Here is a 13,984-nt window from a genome sequence, read left to right as displayed (position 1 = left end):
ATTTAAATAATCAGACACATGGAACTGATATCTATGAGTGCTTGCAATGACTCCCATTCTCATCCTTACAGTAACCAAGCACATTTTTTTATTTGTTCAGCCCATATTCACAAATCACAATTTGCCTCACAGGGCTTAAGAGGGTGCGACTTCCTAGTGAGGGATCGCTCTCCCATGACGGACAGAAGTCCAATAGATGCTGTGTGTAACAGAGCACATCAATAAAATAATATTTAAAACATTCATGACAAAAAAGACATTGTCAAAGATAAATGGTGCATCAGTGCTTAAAGTATTCATACAAAAGAAAATGTGTGACAGAGATGAAGGGAGCAGCAAAGACAATTGAAATTAAAAGTCTCAACCCACAAGATTATGTGTGTACATATAGAAATGTATATTTTAAAGTATTCTGCTATATCTAAAGTATATATTACAAAACAGACACAAAAAACCTGTACAAATAGTTTACAAATGGAAATGTAAGATTTAAGTACAAGTACCTTATGTGGTAAAAATGTGGAATATGGCCAAAATGGCCACTAAATGCAAAATAGCAGGCTTCCTGTTGCGTTTTTCCAATTGCACTTAAAGACTGTTTTGTTTGTGTGGTCATGATACACCTGTTGAGCCATTTGGCCACGCCCATTGAAAATTCCTCCAGTATACGTACATTTTCCCCATTTTCTAACTTTCTGCAAATTTTGGTAAGAATTTGAGCACGTTAAAGCCCTCAAAAAGCCATTTAATTTGCCTGAATAATAATCCTTACAATTTCAATGGGGCCTCACCTGTCAGTGCCTGTCAGTGCTCGGGCCCTAATGATAACTACTTCCAGTAACAGTCATATATGTGGACAGGCATATTAAGCAGTAAAGATAATGGTGGGTGGATGGGGATGGATGGATACGAGCCTTTCTGTACAAATGTATAAAAACAAGTTTGTATAATTCGTGTTGCCTGTGTGTGAAGTATCTCTGGAAAATGTGCTGCTGGATGTGCGCGAGCTGGGGAAAGGCATGGAGCTGATCCGCAGGGAGTGCAGTCTCCACGACCACTCGGTCCTGAAAGGCTTCGTCCAGGCCAACGACTCACAGCTGGACAAGCTGCAGAAGGACGCCAAGACCGCCGAGGTATCCGACGCTCTCCTGAACCTCAAAGTATCCACTGAATATATGCTTCCTCTCCCACGTGCACCTCACTCACCTCTGACACACGTGAAAAGAAAAAAAACAGGAATGCTTACTCAACAGTGTTTACAAACATGTCTCCCTCTCTGGCACTGTGCTCCCTCCCGATTCTAGGAAGCCTTCAACAATGTGGTGAACTACTTCGGGGAGAGCGCCAAGACGACTCCGCCCGCCGTGTTCTTCCCCGTGTTTGTGCGCTTCATCAGAGCCTACAAGGTGAGGACCCCCCCGAGCAGAGGTCGAGTCTCTCCTCGCGTCTCACTGACCGAGGTGCAGCTTGTCCCTGCTGCCCGGGTGGGGGGGGGGGGGGGGGAGTTCCTGGGGTTTGTCTCGGAGCAGAGCGGGTTAGAGCTTTGGCCGCCCCCGTGCCACAGGACGTGGCGTAGAGCGCGAGGCCAAATAACAGGAAAGGCCAGCTGGGTCTGACTCTGGGGCTGCAGCTGTGGTGTTTAGACTGGCTCTTCCCTCCTCCGTCCCTCCTCCCTCCGCTTTACCCCTGGACAGACTCGCCCTACTCCGCCACACAGCACATTTCCTGAGATTGTTCTCGGACTGGATTTATGGGATCTGCTCAAGGAAATGTGCAGCAGGAGGATTAATGTGCACGTCTGTTCATCTTTGTGTTTACATGTGTCTCGAATAGTTAGATAATTGTTAATAGATAATACGGGGACTCACTTTCTTGCTGAGAGTCAGATGAGAAGTAATAGTTTGTATCATATTGAGCTTTTTTAGTCTTGACGTCCATTTTTTCCATTCACACACATCGTGCGTCTGTGTGCAGCCCTTCCTCTATCACACATCACTTACACAATAGACAGTGCTGTTTCCACACAGTGGTTGGCACTGTCATCTCACAGGAAGAAGGTTCCTGGTTCAAACCCGTCTGTGTGGAGTGTGCTCCCAGTGTCTGCCTGGCTTTTCTCCGGGTACTCCAGCTTCCTCCCACACTCCGAAGACATGCAGATCAGGGCTAGATTATTTGGAGACTCTAAATTGGCCGTGGATGAGAGGGAGAATGGCTTTTATACTTTTAGATGTTGATACTGCAATCGGTCCAAGGGTGGACCTTGCCTCTCGCCCTTTGTCAGCTGGGATTGGCTCCAGCTTCCTCTTCCGAACCGAGAGGATATGGTATAAATCTTCTTGTCTGGCACTCAGCAAGAAAACTGCGTTAGTATATCAAATGTCAAATAGTAAGTTTAATACCCATTTAGTCTGAGTGTAAAGGATTTGTGTGGTTGAAGTAGGGAGGCAGAAGAGGAAAGAATACATCTACATAGTTAATCAAAGTGTGTGTTCCCTGTTTCCCTTCAACTTCTGACCCACTTTCTCCACCCTCGAGGTCCACACACGTGCGTTGGCTTGGATTCACAGTAGCATTAGTTCTCTTGTCACTGACTGTTCACCTTTGTGTCTCCTCGACAGGATGCAGTGGTGGGAAACGAGCAGAGGAAGAAGCAGGAGGAAGCAATGAGGGAAAAGTTATTGGCTCAGGAGGCTAAACAGCAGGAACCTAAGGTACGGCCCGAGTGCAGGTGACGCAGATGAATGAAAGCAATCAGATGTTTACCCGTTGCTAAATAAAGCTTTGTGGCGTGCTGAAGACAAAGTGAACAGCACAAATATCCTCTCCTCGCCGCTGCAGGTCCAGGCCCAGAAGAAGAGGCAGCAGCAGGAGCTGATCGCAGAGCTGCGCAAGCGGCAAGCCAAGGACCACCGGCCCGTGTATGAGGGCAAGGACGGCACCATTGAGGATATCATTACAGGTGGGCCAGACAGCACCCTGACAAGACCCTGTGTGGGGGCCAGCAGCCCGGGTCGCCCCAGGCCGAGGATGACTGTGGTCATTCACTGCTCGTCTCCTCTGAAATGCACCTTGTGCTACGTGACCCAGACACAAGCACATCTGGAGCACAGCACGTAGCAGCTAGTTGCTCCATGACGCGCTGTCTCGTTACGTCTGAGACCAACAACACTAAAAGCTGCTGAGCCTCAATATGTTGATAAGTCAGACAGGGACTTTGATTCCTGTTGTATATGAACCTCAGGATCTTTATTTAAAGCCTCTGTGAGTTTTTGTGATGATAGTATTTTGTTACCGGATTCGAATTTTGTGTGTAGAAAAATACGACAGCCCCAGTGAGAACCGATTGGGCCCAGTGCAAGTGTCCTTCTTGAGTCCACCACCAGGAGGAGCCACAGTCAGATATATTAAAACCTTATATACATAAAGGCTTCAAAGGGAGAATATACAGAATCGACAGCCTCAGGAAATCTTCAGTGTTCCGTACTTATCATGTAAATAATACGAATGTTGCATCATTGTCAACTGTAGTCATGTTAATAATGCTTCTCCGCTGCTACTAGCAGAGCTGCAGCAGTCTTTTCATGCACCTGATGCTTAAACTCAGTGTGTCCTAATCCTATTAAACTCCCCCTGAGGCTTTTTAGTTTTTTTTTACCAGGAGCTACAACAAGCTCCACTTATCTCACATTCATTATCATCTCCTGTATGAAACACGATGGTGGTTCCGGTGCCTCCCCACCCACCCCCCACCCTTCCTCCCTGCAGGTGTGACATGTTTTTCTCTTCCTTCCCCTCCTCCTCCCCCCCCCCCCAGTACTGAAGAGCGTGCCCTTCACAGCCCGCACTGCTAAACGCGGCTCACGGTTCTTCTGTGAAGCCAACCTCTGCGACGACGCCAACTGCTAGCCCTCCCCTCCCTAATGCCAAGGTTGTCCAGGTGTCTCTCGTGCGCCTCCTGACCACTGTGCATGCAGCATGACCACCCCACGTCCACCAACCTCCACCCCCCCACCTTACCCTATGAACTAACTTGGGCCATTACTGGTTGTTTGTGTTACTACCACTAGAGAAGACTCCTATCAGGCCATTTGGGTGATAGGAGTCGGCCAAACCTCTTTGCCTGACGCGGAGCTACATGGAACAGAAAGGAAAAAAAGAGAAGTGTCGGCATATTGTTAGCGTGTGAAAAATATGTCGAGACACTCACAGTGCAATCAGACGTGATTAAATGATCACGTCAGAGCATCATGCATGATACTTTAAAAAAGGCTGTGCATCATTTTTGGCATCGTTTCTTTTCATGAAGCTGACGATAAAGAGGTTTGGGTAATTGTTATTGTTTTTTTTCTATCAACGATGCTTTGTTCCATGAAACTAACTTGTTTGGTGTTGGGGTTTTTTTTTCCGGCTAACATGTGACTCTTCTTTCCTCAACCACCACTGTTTATTCTACCCCTCCCTTTCAGCTGAAAAGAAGATTAATGACAGTATTTCCCACTCCTAAGAGAGGGTAAGGAAGGTACAGCCCGGCTGACACCCGGCCTGCTTGGCCTTCCAGGTCCTGTGTGCTGCTACAGTGATGTCAGCTGCTTCAGCTATAGTGCTTCGGGCGCAAACCGAAACGACGCTTTACGACACTGAGATCTTCTTTACCACACAGAATATCAGTATATAATCATATTTAAGATCATTTAAGAAGCGAATTTGTGTTTGGTTTTAGAGAAATTCAATATCCCTAGCCCCAAGAGTCATTAAAACACGAAATTAGTGATTTGATTGTCCACCAAGTCTCAGTCTTTAGTTTTCAGTTCAATATCAATCCATTATTGCAACTGTACCTTTAAACATCATCATCCTCACCCCCTCCTATTACATGTTGCATGTTGTTCACTGTTCATTCACGTCTCACATGTCATCAACGTCCGCCCATGTTTTTGTCCGTGCTAACTGTCATCCGCAGTGTGCCGAACTGCTAGTTGGTCAACAGGCTCTCACATTCAATCACATCTGCACGAACAAAGTCTGAATCCAAAACTGTCACAGACCCAAAGAAGATTTTCTCTCACTTCAGTGGCACAGACATCTCAACTGTCGCTCCACAAACTGGAGAGCTTGTTGACCATCATATTGTCACTGTTTGTTTTTTGTTTTTTACTGCTGCATTATTCGTGTTACAACGTTGCTGAAACCATATTTCCAAAACCTTGGATTTCTCTGTCTTGTGTTTCACTGCTACCAGTGGAAATGCAAGGTCGTGGAAATGTGTCATTCAATGTTTATTGTGCATTATTTTTGCCTTTATTTGCCCATTTTTTATTTTTTCTAATAGACAGTTAACAAATCTTAACTGCAGAAGTTAGCGCAGAGTTCCTATAATTGTTTGGAATATGCTACACTTAACACTCAGTCGGCAGTTTATTAGGTACACCTTATACAACAGTCCTTCCCTCCCTGCACGAGTTCAGTATTTAGGTGTTAAACGTTCAGTGAGTAGAATTTAGTGACATCTAGTGGTGAAGTTTCATATTGCAGCTGAATACCCCCTTACGTCACCCTCCGCTTTCAAACATGAGAGAGAACCTTTTTATAACCTTCAGTTGTCATAAAAACTCAAAAGGTGTTTAGTTTGTCTAGTCTGGGCTACTGTAAAAAAAACAAGATGGCCTCCGTAGTGAGGACCCGGTCCAGATGTAAATATAAAGGGCCCATTCTAGAGAAAGGAAAACAACACTGTAGTTTGTTCATGTTGCTGTTGAACTGAATTATCCAGAGAAGTGTTTCTGTTTCTCAGCTTAACCTCAAAGACACAAATAGGTGGACAACACAATAGGAACACGCTAGGTTATTAGGTGTACCCAATAAAACGGAAGCTGAGTGTATGTTCGCTACATTTACAGTTTAAAAAAGATAAAGTAAGTAGACGTAAGCATGAGAGAATTTACAGTTTGACCTCTGGGTCCTCTAACATGTGTGACCCCCCCCTTGTCTCTCACCCCTTTCTCCCCACCCACTCACAGATCTTCGAAGCCAGCCCTTCCTGCGAGCTGATGCGTTGATCCGAAACGGTTGGAAGAGACCCTAAACCACTTATTCATCACTTATCGCTCCCCTCCCCATTTAAAACCCTCCTCCTCCCCCCTGTGTCCCGACGGTCCATCTCAACCCTGAGGCTGCAGATCACAAAGACTCAAAATAAAAGGGAGGACAGGACAGCGCCCTTGTGTTAGCTGGGTAATTTATTTATTTATGGAGGCCATTAACCGCCACTTTAAGCGAGCAAGGCGCCGTTCCGGGAGCACGTTGGTTTACTCCTCTCTCGCTGCACGTATGAGACTTTCACTGCTCTGTTGGCGTCGAGGGCCTGACCAGTCGGAGCACAGGTGAGGTGAGGACTGACGGACCGCAGCGCAGACGGAATTGTACTTTCACTAACAAGTGCCTGCCAACATGTGGATCTTATTCCCGAGACCATACATTTCCTCCGATGATGCAGTCATAGCAGGACTTCGACTGGGAGGCAGCCAAGGGAAGATGCCAACCACGCTGCTGGGATGTTTTGCCTCCAAGACACTTGCAAAAAAAGAAACCTTCCTCCAAATCAGCGAGAAGCTACTCAACACATCCAATCACAACTTAATACCGACAATGTTTTATTTAGATTTCAATCACATGTATCTCGGAGGAAAGGGCATCTACAGTGCAGGTTCCTTAGGGACAAGCTAGCCAAACCAAACTTTCTTGAATGTCTCATGTTGTTGTTTTAAGAAGTGCCTTTTTTTTCCTGTGTAACCAGTGTTATTTCTCATGGTTCAGCCATAATAAGTTTATTTTACACCCGTCATTGGTTAAATATTGTATTTTCATTGCCTTGTACTTGTAACATTAGCCTTATAACACCGACAATAATATGCAAAAAGTGGAAATCTCCAGATCTTAAGACACACCAGAAGAAGGAGAATAAGGATTTGAGGACTGCTCTTCTATATACCTTAAGTACATCAATGTCTTAAAGCTTCTTCGGATTTGACTTGAGTCATTATGTTTCTGTGCCTTGTTAAAAACTGAATGTTGAACGCCTTGACAACACTTCCTGTCATACTTTGAAGTGACATTATGGAAGTGACACCTGTATGAAGAAGCGGACTGCTGTAAGAGGCCTCGGATGACGTTAACCTGCTATAGATGTGGTGATGGATGAAGGATGTTTCCAATCTTAAAGAGATGTTATGTGTGTGAAGATTTGTCTTATATCCTAGATGAGTTTCCTCCCAACAGCTGTTGAGACTTACAGCCCGTGTTGTAACTTAAGGGAGCGACACTTTGTACACTAATTAATTTGGCTTTCGTTGTATGAGACACTATTCTTTACATTAATGTACATTGAAATCAAGAAATTTACTTTTTAGAAGAAATGATCCATTATATTTGTCTATTGACTGAAAGATGACACTTTCCTTTTTAATAAATAAGATGAATTATCTAACTTTAAGACCAAAGTATATTATTAAAGTGTTATAAGTAAGTTCATGTTTAATTTCAATTCTTTTTTAGGATAGCTGATATTCATTTCCGAATTTCTGCGACTGCTTTTCCTCTCCATCTCTCAAATGACGGACAGAGCCACCGTGTAGTTCTACTATAAAAATCCATTTAATTTCTTATATCAAAAAGAAATAGAATCATAACAAAACAATCAGAACCACAAGTATCCATGTGGGTTTCGCCACCGAAAATGTTTCTCCAACTGAAAAATGATTGTTCTAATTTACATGGTCAGGTGAAAATCTAACAGAGCAGGATGTAAAAAAAAAAAAAAAAAAAAGCACAAACATTAAAAACCCGTTATGAATACTGTTAAAAAGATAAAAGCCGTGAGGGTTTCCTCTAGGATGGATGTGTGAGAGCACCGTGCGGTGTGTGTGTGATGCGGAGGCTGAGGAGAAGCTCGGTGAGAAGCAGTGTGGTGACACAGAGCAACACTTACTGAAGACTGAGAACCAGGCTGACTGACGGACAGATGGTTAGCGTTAGCAGCAAGGCAAAGGAATTAACAAAGGAATGCTTATCAGGAAGCTAATCACTCTCCTAACAGGGAATGCACTTAACAATGAGCATTAACCTAAATTACAATGTTCATGTAATTACATACAACACACACACACAAAAAGAAAAGAAAAAAACTCCCACAGAAGTACGTACCATCAAACGGGCTCCAAGGGCTTTCCTGAACGTACGTTTACAATCAAAAGACAAGGATTGAGAGCTAAGTGTTACCATTCTCCGTTAATTAGTCGTTGCAGATCGTTTTTTCAGTGATGACTGGAAAGAATTCACAGACGCTTGTTGTCACTTCTCCCCCCCGAAAAGGGAACTTTCTAGAACAGTTTCAGAGCAAAGTCCGGCTGCTGTCCCGAGTGTCCTGCAGTAGCTCAACCAAAGGCCACAGAGATCCATCCCAGACTGCTCCTCCTGGAATGTGGACTTTATTACAATCATCTTCATCCAGCACACTCACACACTGCCATTGACTCATTCATTTCTGACACAAGGTCGGTCAATTGTACCACTTAAAAAACAAAAACAAAAACTGTTAAAAAGTACAGACTGCTATTTGTTACTGATGTTTGTATTCCTGGGTATATTCTCAAGACACTTTGTTAATAGGTTTATATATATGCAAATATATATATATGTATAGAACTTTAGTCTGTGCAAGGAGGTAAAAGACAATCACTTGAATGTAGGTTTTGTTTTGAGACAACAGAGAAGACACTGTCCACGATGCTGAGTCCTCCATGTGTACATGTGCAGTTAAACAACTTCTCATTACTCCCTTTAGACCTCCAGCAGCAAACGTACATATACACATTGATGTGAGAGACTGAGCCGAAGCAGCATCCAGGAAGCATTCGTAGTGACGCTGACACTTCTCTTTCAGGGACAACAAAGACTTGGCAACGTTTTCTACGATGGAACAATATTCTCTTTTTTTCCCCCCTATACAATTCATACAAAAATAAAAAATTAAATTTGTTCCACGGCCATCCGGATCGCTCTATCTTTTACATTTGCACAGAGGTAGTGGCTATATGCGTGAGATTGTGAGGAGGAGGTGAGCAAAAAATTAAAAAGAACTGAATAAATGTCTATAAAATGGTTCCTTTTTCATCACCAGATGATTTTTTTTTTGTCAAAGAACAAAATATAATACTGCAATCACTTAAAAAAAGTAGTCCTTCATTTTATACATTTTATACAGTGTTCTTGCTTTTTTTTGTTGCTTTTCTTTTCAGTTGGTAAAGGCAGAAGACGAGTGAGCCTGTCGTCTCAGCACTGGGTTCGGGGGGGGGCTGGGCGACGTGGGCAGAATTCAGTTCATGCCGAGCTCTACGCTAGTGGGTCACTCAGGTCCTCGTCGCCCTGGGAGAGGAGCTCCTTCTTTTCATCTGTGCTGGCCAGAGAGTTGCGGCTGTTGTGGGCGCCCATGTATAGTGTGGCATACACCGGGTTGGTGAAGTTGGTGGGCTGTGGAGCAAAGGAAATGACATGGTCACTCCAGGGACATTTTTTAAATGGGGAGTATTTACCACATTTTGTAGCTTATAAATGGATAGTTAAATTAAACATCTGCCTTTTGCCACCATGTTAGTTTTGTTATATAGTGAGTCTGCCAGCTGGGGTCCTACAATTTGCAGGTGCATTTCAATCCACCTGTTTATATGTTCATTTTTGAATTTGATCGTAAAAAGAGTGTAAATGCCCAAAAATATAAAACCATCTCAGAAATTGCACAACATTTTATATTATGAAGAAATAATGAAGCACATGGAGTTGTGATTTAGCACATTACTCAAGCTCCCAGTCCATAAGAGGGAAAAAAGAGGCAAAAGACCAAAACATCCGATCTGTGTGGACCAATGAGGAGACAGTCCATAAAAAGCCGAATTTCCTATTTTGGAAGATTTGGTAAAAAACTGGCACATTACATGTCAGTGGAAACCGGGCTTGTGGCACCTGGCAAGCTATGAGACTGGGTTTCAACATATTCAAGAATTGTTTTTTTTCTTCCTCTCAAATGACTCGTTAAAACAAGAGTGATTTTAGCTAAGGTACCTTGTCTGGGTCCAAAGCAAAATCTGAATCCAGGAGCTCCCCAGCGTCATCGTCAGGGTCGCCCTCATAGATCTTATAGGCAGGGTTTCCTATCTCAACATTCATGGCTCCATTTGTCATTCGGTGGTGCTGGAAGCCCTTGGCACTGCAGGCAGACAAAAAAAACACGACATCAAAGCAATAGGTTTAAAATTAGATTTAAACTAGATGATTTCATATTTTGGGGAGAAACCTTAAATTAAACAATTCAAAGCTGCTTAAACGTATTATAACTTGGCATAACCCGAGTACTGACTCAGCACCAGCTACACACAATCCACAAAACCAAGACAACATTTACTAAAGGTTGTCGAATGAGCTTTTTGGTCAAAAGGCCATTTGATCAAACCCAGGAAATATACAGCAGCATGTCTATTGTGGAGAATGCTGAATTTCACATTGCAAATATTCAGCCGACTGCAAGCATTTAAACATTGTACATCGATGCACAATAGTACATTTTACTAGGCAAGCACACGGCGTAAGCCCATCATGTACACACGTCAACAAGGGAAGGTATGGAGATGCAAGAAGGACAAACACAGATCAATTGTTTGTGCATCACCAGTAAAACCATTTCAGATAAGGCAATAGGTCCCTGAGCTGCTGGGCTAGAAACCCCAGGGAGGAAACACAGGAGATGGCAGGCAAGGACAAACAGACAGGTTTTCTGCACTGACCAACAGAATGGACAACAGAAGCATGGCCATTCTGATTGGGTGCTAACAAATGGAGGGGACAGGGTTTGTGGGTCCACAGTAAATATATATATATATGATGTAACCCTATAAAGTTACCGCGAGCACCGAGAACGAGATTTGCCCGGCGGCCATAGAGACCTGGGAGACAGGAAATAGATCAAAAAGTAGGAGGGAAGGAGAAGATAGATAGCACAGGTGTGAGGACCAGATAGATGAAAAATGGGAGTTCGGTTAAAAAGAAGGTTTCTGAAGCCAGGTCCTACCCGCGCATTCTCCGCTTGTACCACAAGATGGCGCCAACCACCAGCAGTGCCAGTAACAACAGGAGTAGCACTGGGATGACGATGGAGGCCGTGCCTGAGAGAGAGAAAATAACATGAACAAAGGGCAAAGTGCATGTTTTTATACCAACGACACTCAGGTGCAGTGCAACTTACTTCCACTGGAAGTAGAAGAATCCATAGCAGCAGCTGCAAATTCACATCTGTATCCTTTCCATCCAGAAGGACACCTGGACGCACAACGAGCATGTTACAGTGTGTGTGTGAGTGTGTGTGTATGTGAGTTAAAAAAAGACAGAAAATGACAGAGTGTAGGTTCAGGTCGGGGGTGAGTGTCGTATCTTACTTGCACTGAGGAAGCAGTGTGCGAGTTTCCACTGTACATTGTCCATTTGCGCAGAAATCCAAACAGGAATAGCAGCTGGGTTGGGTCTGACCATTGGGACAGCTACACATACACACACAAACACACACACACACATACAGCAGCATTAATATCTGTATGTTGTAATGATCGAATGTGGGTGCAGATGTTCAGATATCCACATATTATGGGAACTTGCAAGGAGTGTGATATTTGACCTTGCTCACTAGTCACAGAGCTGTCCAGAATAAACGTGAACAAATATTTACGATTTATTACCAAATATTTACAAGTCCAAGTCTGGTTTATTTTGTGCAGCGGCCACGTTCCACGGAGTACCCACCTGCAGGACACCTCCCCCGAGGACGACTTCAAACATTGGCCCGTTCCGCAGAACAGACATTTGTCCAGCTCGCACTGGTTCCCGATGTACTCAGTGGTGCACAGGCACAGTTTGGTGCTGTTGGAGGTTTCTAAGCACGTCCCACCGTTCTCACAGAAGCCTTCGCATTTACCTGAGGGTCAGAGGAGAGAGATGTGAGAGGTGCAGAGTCACAGTCATATATTCTTCATTAGATCAGGACAGTAGAGTGTGGATGTTTTACACATGCTATTTCTTGTAAGTAGTGTACGTCAGAAGGCTAATATACTAGGGTTGCAAAGGGGCGGAAAATTTCCGGTAAAGTTCCGGAAACTTTCCGGAAACTTTCTATGGGAAGTTGAGCTCGGGAATTTTGAAAAAAAAAAACAACTACACAAATTAAACGCTGAGCAATAAAAACATCATTCAAAACTCTATTTTAAAGATGTATGGAATGCAGCACACACTGCACGTTGAGTTTCAACCCTCCACTGTGCATTCTTCCATCACATGCACAGATAATTCCCAGCATCCTGCACACTACAGCAGGGCTAGTGAGGCATGCTGTAGTGTGCAGGACTAGTCAGGTAAGTTTCTATGATATTACTGGGGAAATATATTAGCATGCTGATTGAGGATTGTTCATCTGTTCATCTAGCCTATTTCATTTATCCATCAATTGTAAAATATTTTTACAGACTATTCCAATTGTTTGGCTAACTATTTATATTTCTTGCATTGCATTAATGTTTTTTACAAACTTTTTTTTCATCTTATTCTACAGAACAATGCCACGTGCACTATCTCATGTGTGGAGACATTTCACCCCATCCAATGTAGAAGGAAAGGCTGTGTACATTAGCAAATACTGTGCAAAGACCTATGTTAAGAATGACACAACGATGCAGAAGCGTATTAAGTCAAGTGCCCAAAGTTTCCTCAGGGCACAAAATGTTTATATTTATGTCTGTATATGACAAGGTAAATACAGTTAGTATAAATTACCCACAACATTTCCAGTTAATTTCCGTTAATTCCCAAGGAAAGTTTCCAACTTTAAATATTCCCGGAATTTTGCAACCCTACTAAATACTATACATTTTTATCATCCATCCACTAAAACTCCAAAGCAACGTATTCCTGTAACACTTACTGTACTGGCACTGGTCTCCCTGGAACTCTGCTGGGCAGCTACAGGTTGGTTGGTTGCCCATGTTGACCGAGCAGTTGCCTCCGTTCAGGCAGTGGTCCTGACAGGTCTGCCGGTTGCACGTGGGCCCTGTGAAGCCCTTAGGACATCTGCAGGTTGCCGCTCCTGCATCCAGGGAGAATAGAAATTTAAAGTTAAAAGAAATCTACTACTACGTGAAACTATAACTGAGTTCACAAAAGCTGCAGCTGGCCAACTTGACAACTATTTAACTAAAAACGTACTCTGGTTTAAATGTATAGAACAGAGTAAATGAGGGATGGGGACCTTTGGAAGTTTCTCTCTGCAGCAGCCTTTTTAGCCTGTAAAATATTCATATTTTCGCCCCTGTCCGATAATTTGTTTGTTTGTTTGTCAGCAAAAAGTACTGAATGGATTGCCAGGACATGTGGTGGAGGGTTGGGACACGAGCCAAGAAAGAACCCATTAAATGTTGGCGTGGATCTGAACAAAGTTTTTTAGGCCTCTGTGGAAAAATTCAGGCATGTCTATGAGTGTTTGTAATTTAATGCAGCCTGATTAAATTTACAGGGATTGTTGGACCCGGGCAGAGGTATGAATTCTGCTGAGTATCATTCTAGCTCAGTATTTAAATACATTTTCCTCACAAGGAAAAAATGTCCACTTAATGACCTGCGGATATTCACTCACAACGGGTTAAAACCATCCCATTGTTGAGTTAGTTAATGAATCATCTTCCCTACAGAGAAGTGGTTAAGTGAAAATGTTTGACCTGATGGTGGCGCTTGATGAAGAATCAACATGAATCATTGAAATTTATACCAAAGTTCAGTGAAATCGCTCCAATGGGGGTTTTATAGACAAAAAAATATTTCACAATGCAACTTCAAACAAAACATGCCAGGAGATTATCAAAGGAGGACTCATCCTCTGGACACCATGAATGTTTTAACA

The 13,984-nt window shown here is 43.3% G+C and overlaps 2 protein-coding genes across 5 annotated transcripts in view; one reads left to right on the top strand and one right to left on the bottom strand.

Annotated features, from left to right (window-relative positions):
• The window catches only part of fmnl3 (formin-like 3), a 35,120-nt gene extending 27,619 nt beyond the window's left edge, over nt 1-7,501 (top strand). Inside the window, exons 21-26 of one of the 4 annotated variants that reach the window (XM_061075507.1) lie at nt 973-1,133; nt 1,305-1,406; nt 2,619-2,711; nt 2,839-2,959; nt 3,815-3,928; nt 6,018-6,084. In XM_061075507.1, the coding sequence (XP_060931490.1) occupies nt 973-1,133; nt 1,305-1,406; nt 2,619-2,711; nt 2,839-2,959; nt 3,815-3,906 (569 nt within the window). In that variant the 3' untranslated portion in view covers nt 3,907-3,928; nt 6,018-6,084. Of the gene's footprint in view, nt 1-972; nt 1,134-1,304; nt 1,407-2,618; nt 2,712-2,838; nt 2,960-3,814; nt 3,938-4,466; nt 4,511-6,017 lie in introns of all 4 variants that reach the window. The other 3 variants (XM_061075510.1, XM_061075508.1, XM_061075509.1) reach the window with 3 other exon arrangements.
• A 127-nt stretch (nt 7,502-7,628) lies between these two features.
• Nucleotides 7,629-13,984, bottom strand: part of lrp1ab (low density lipoprotein receptor-related protein 1Ab) — a 92,429-nt gene continuing 86,073 nt past the window's right edge. Inside the window, exons 83-89 of the mRNA XM_061075506.1 lie at nt 13,013-13,174; nt 11,842-12,013; nt 11,481-11,582; nt 11,291-11,364; nt 11,117-11,210; nt 10,114-10,258; nt 7,629-9,525 (exon numbers count right to left, since the gene is read on the bottom strand). Of these exons, the coding sequence (XP_060931489.1) occupies nt 9,388-9,525; nt 10,114-10,258; nt 11,117-11,210; nt 11,291-11,364; nt 11,481-11,582; nt 11,842-12,013; nt 13,013-13,174 (887 nt within the window). The 3' untranslated portion in view covers nt 7,629-9,387. The remainder of the gene's footprint in view (nt 9,526-10,113; nt 10,259-11,116; nt 11,211-11,290; nt 11,365-11,480; nt 11,583-11,841; nt 12,014-13,012; nt 13,175-13,984) is intronic.

The sequence above is a fragment of the Limanda limanda genome, chromosome 7 (genome assembly GCF_963576545.1).
Source record: "Limanda limanda chromosome 7, fLimLim1.1, whole genome shotgun sequence".
NCBI lineage: Eukaryota > Metazoa > Chordata > Actinopteri > Pleuronectiformes > Pleuronectidae > Limanda > Limanda limanda.
This window is presented reverse-complemented; position numbering and strand designations above follow the sequence as displayed.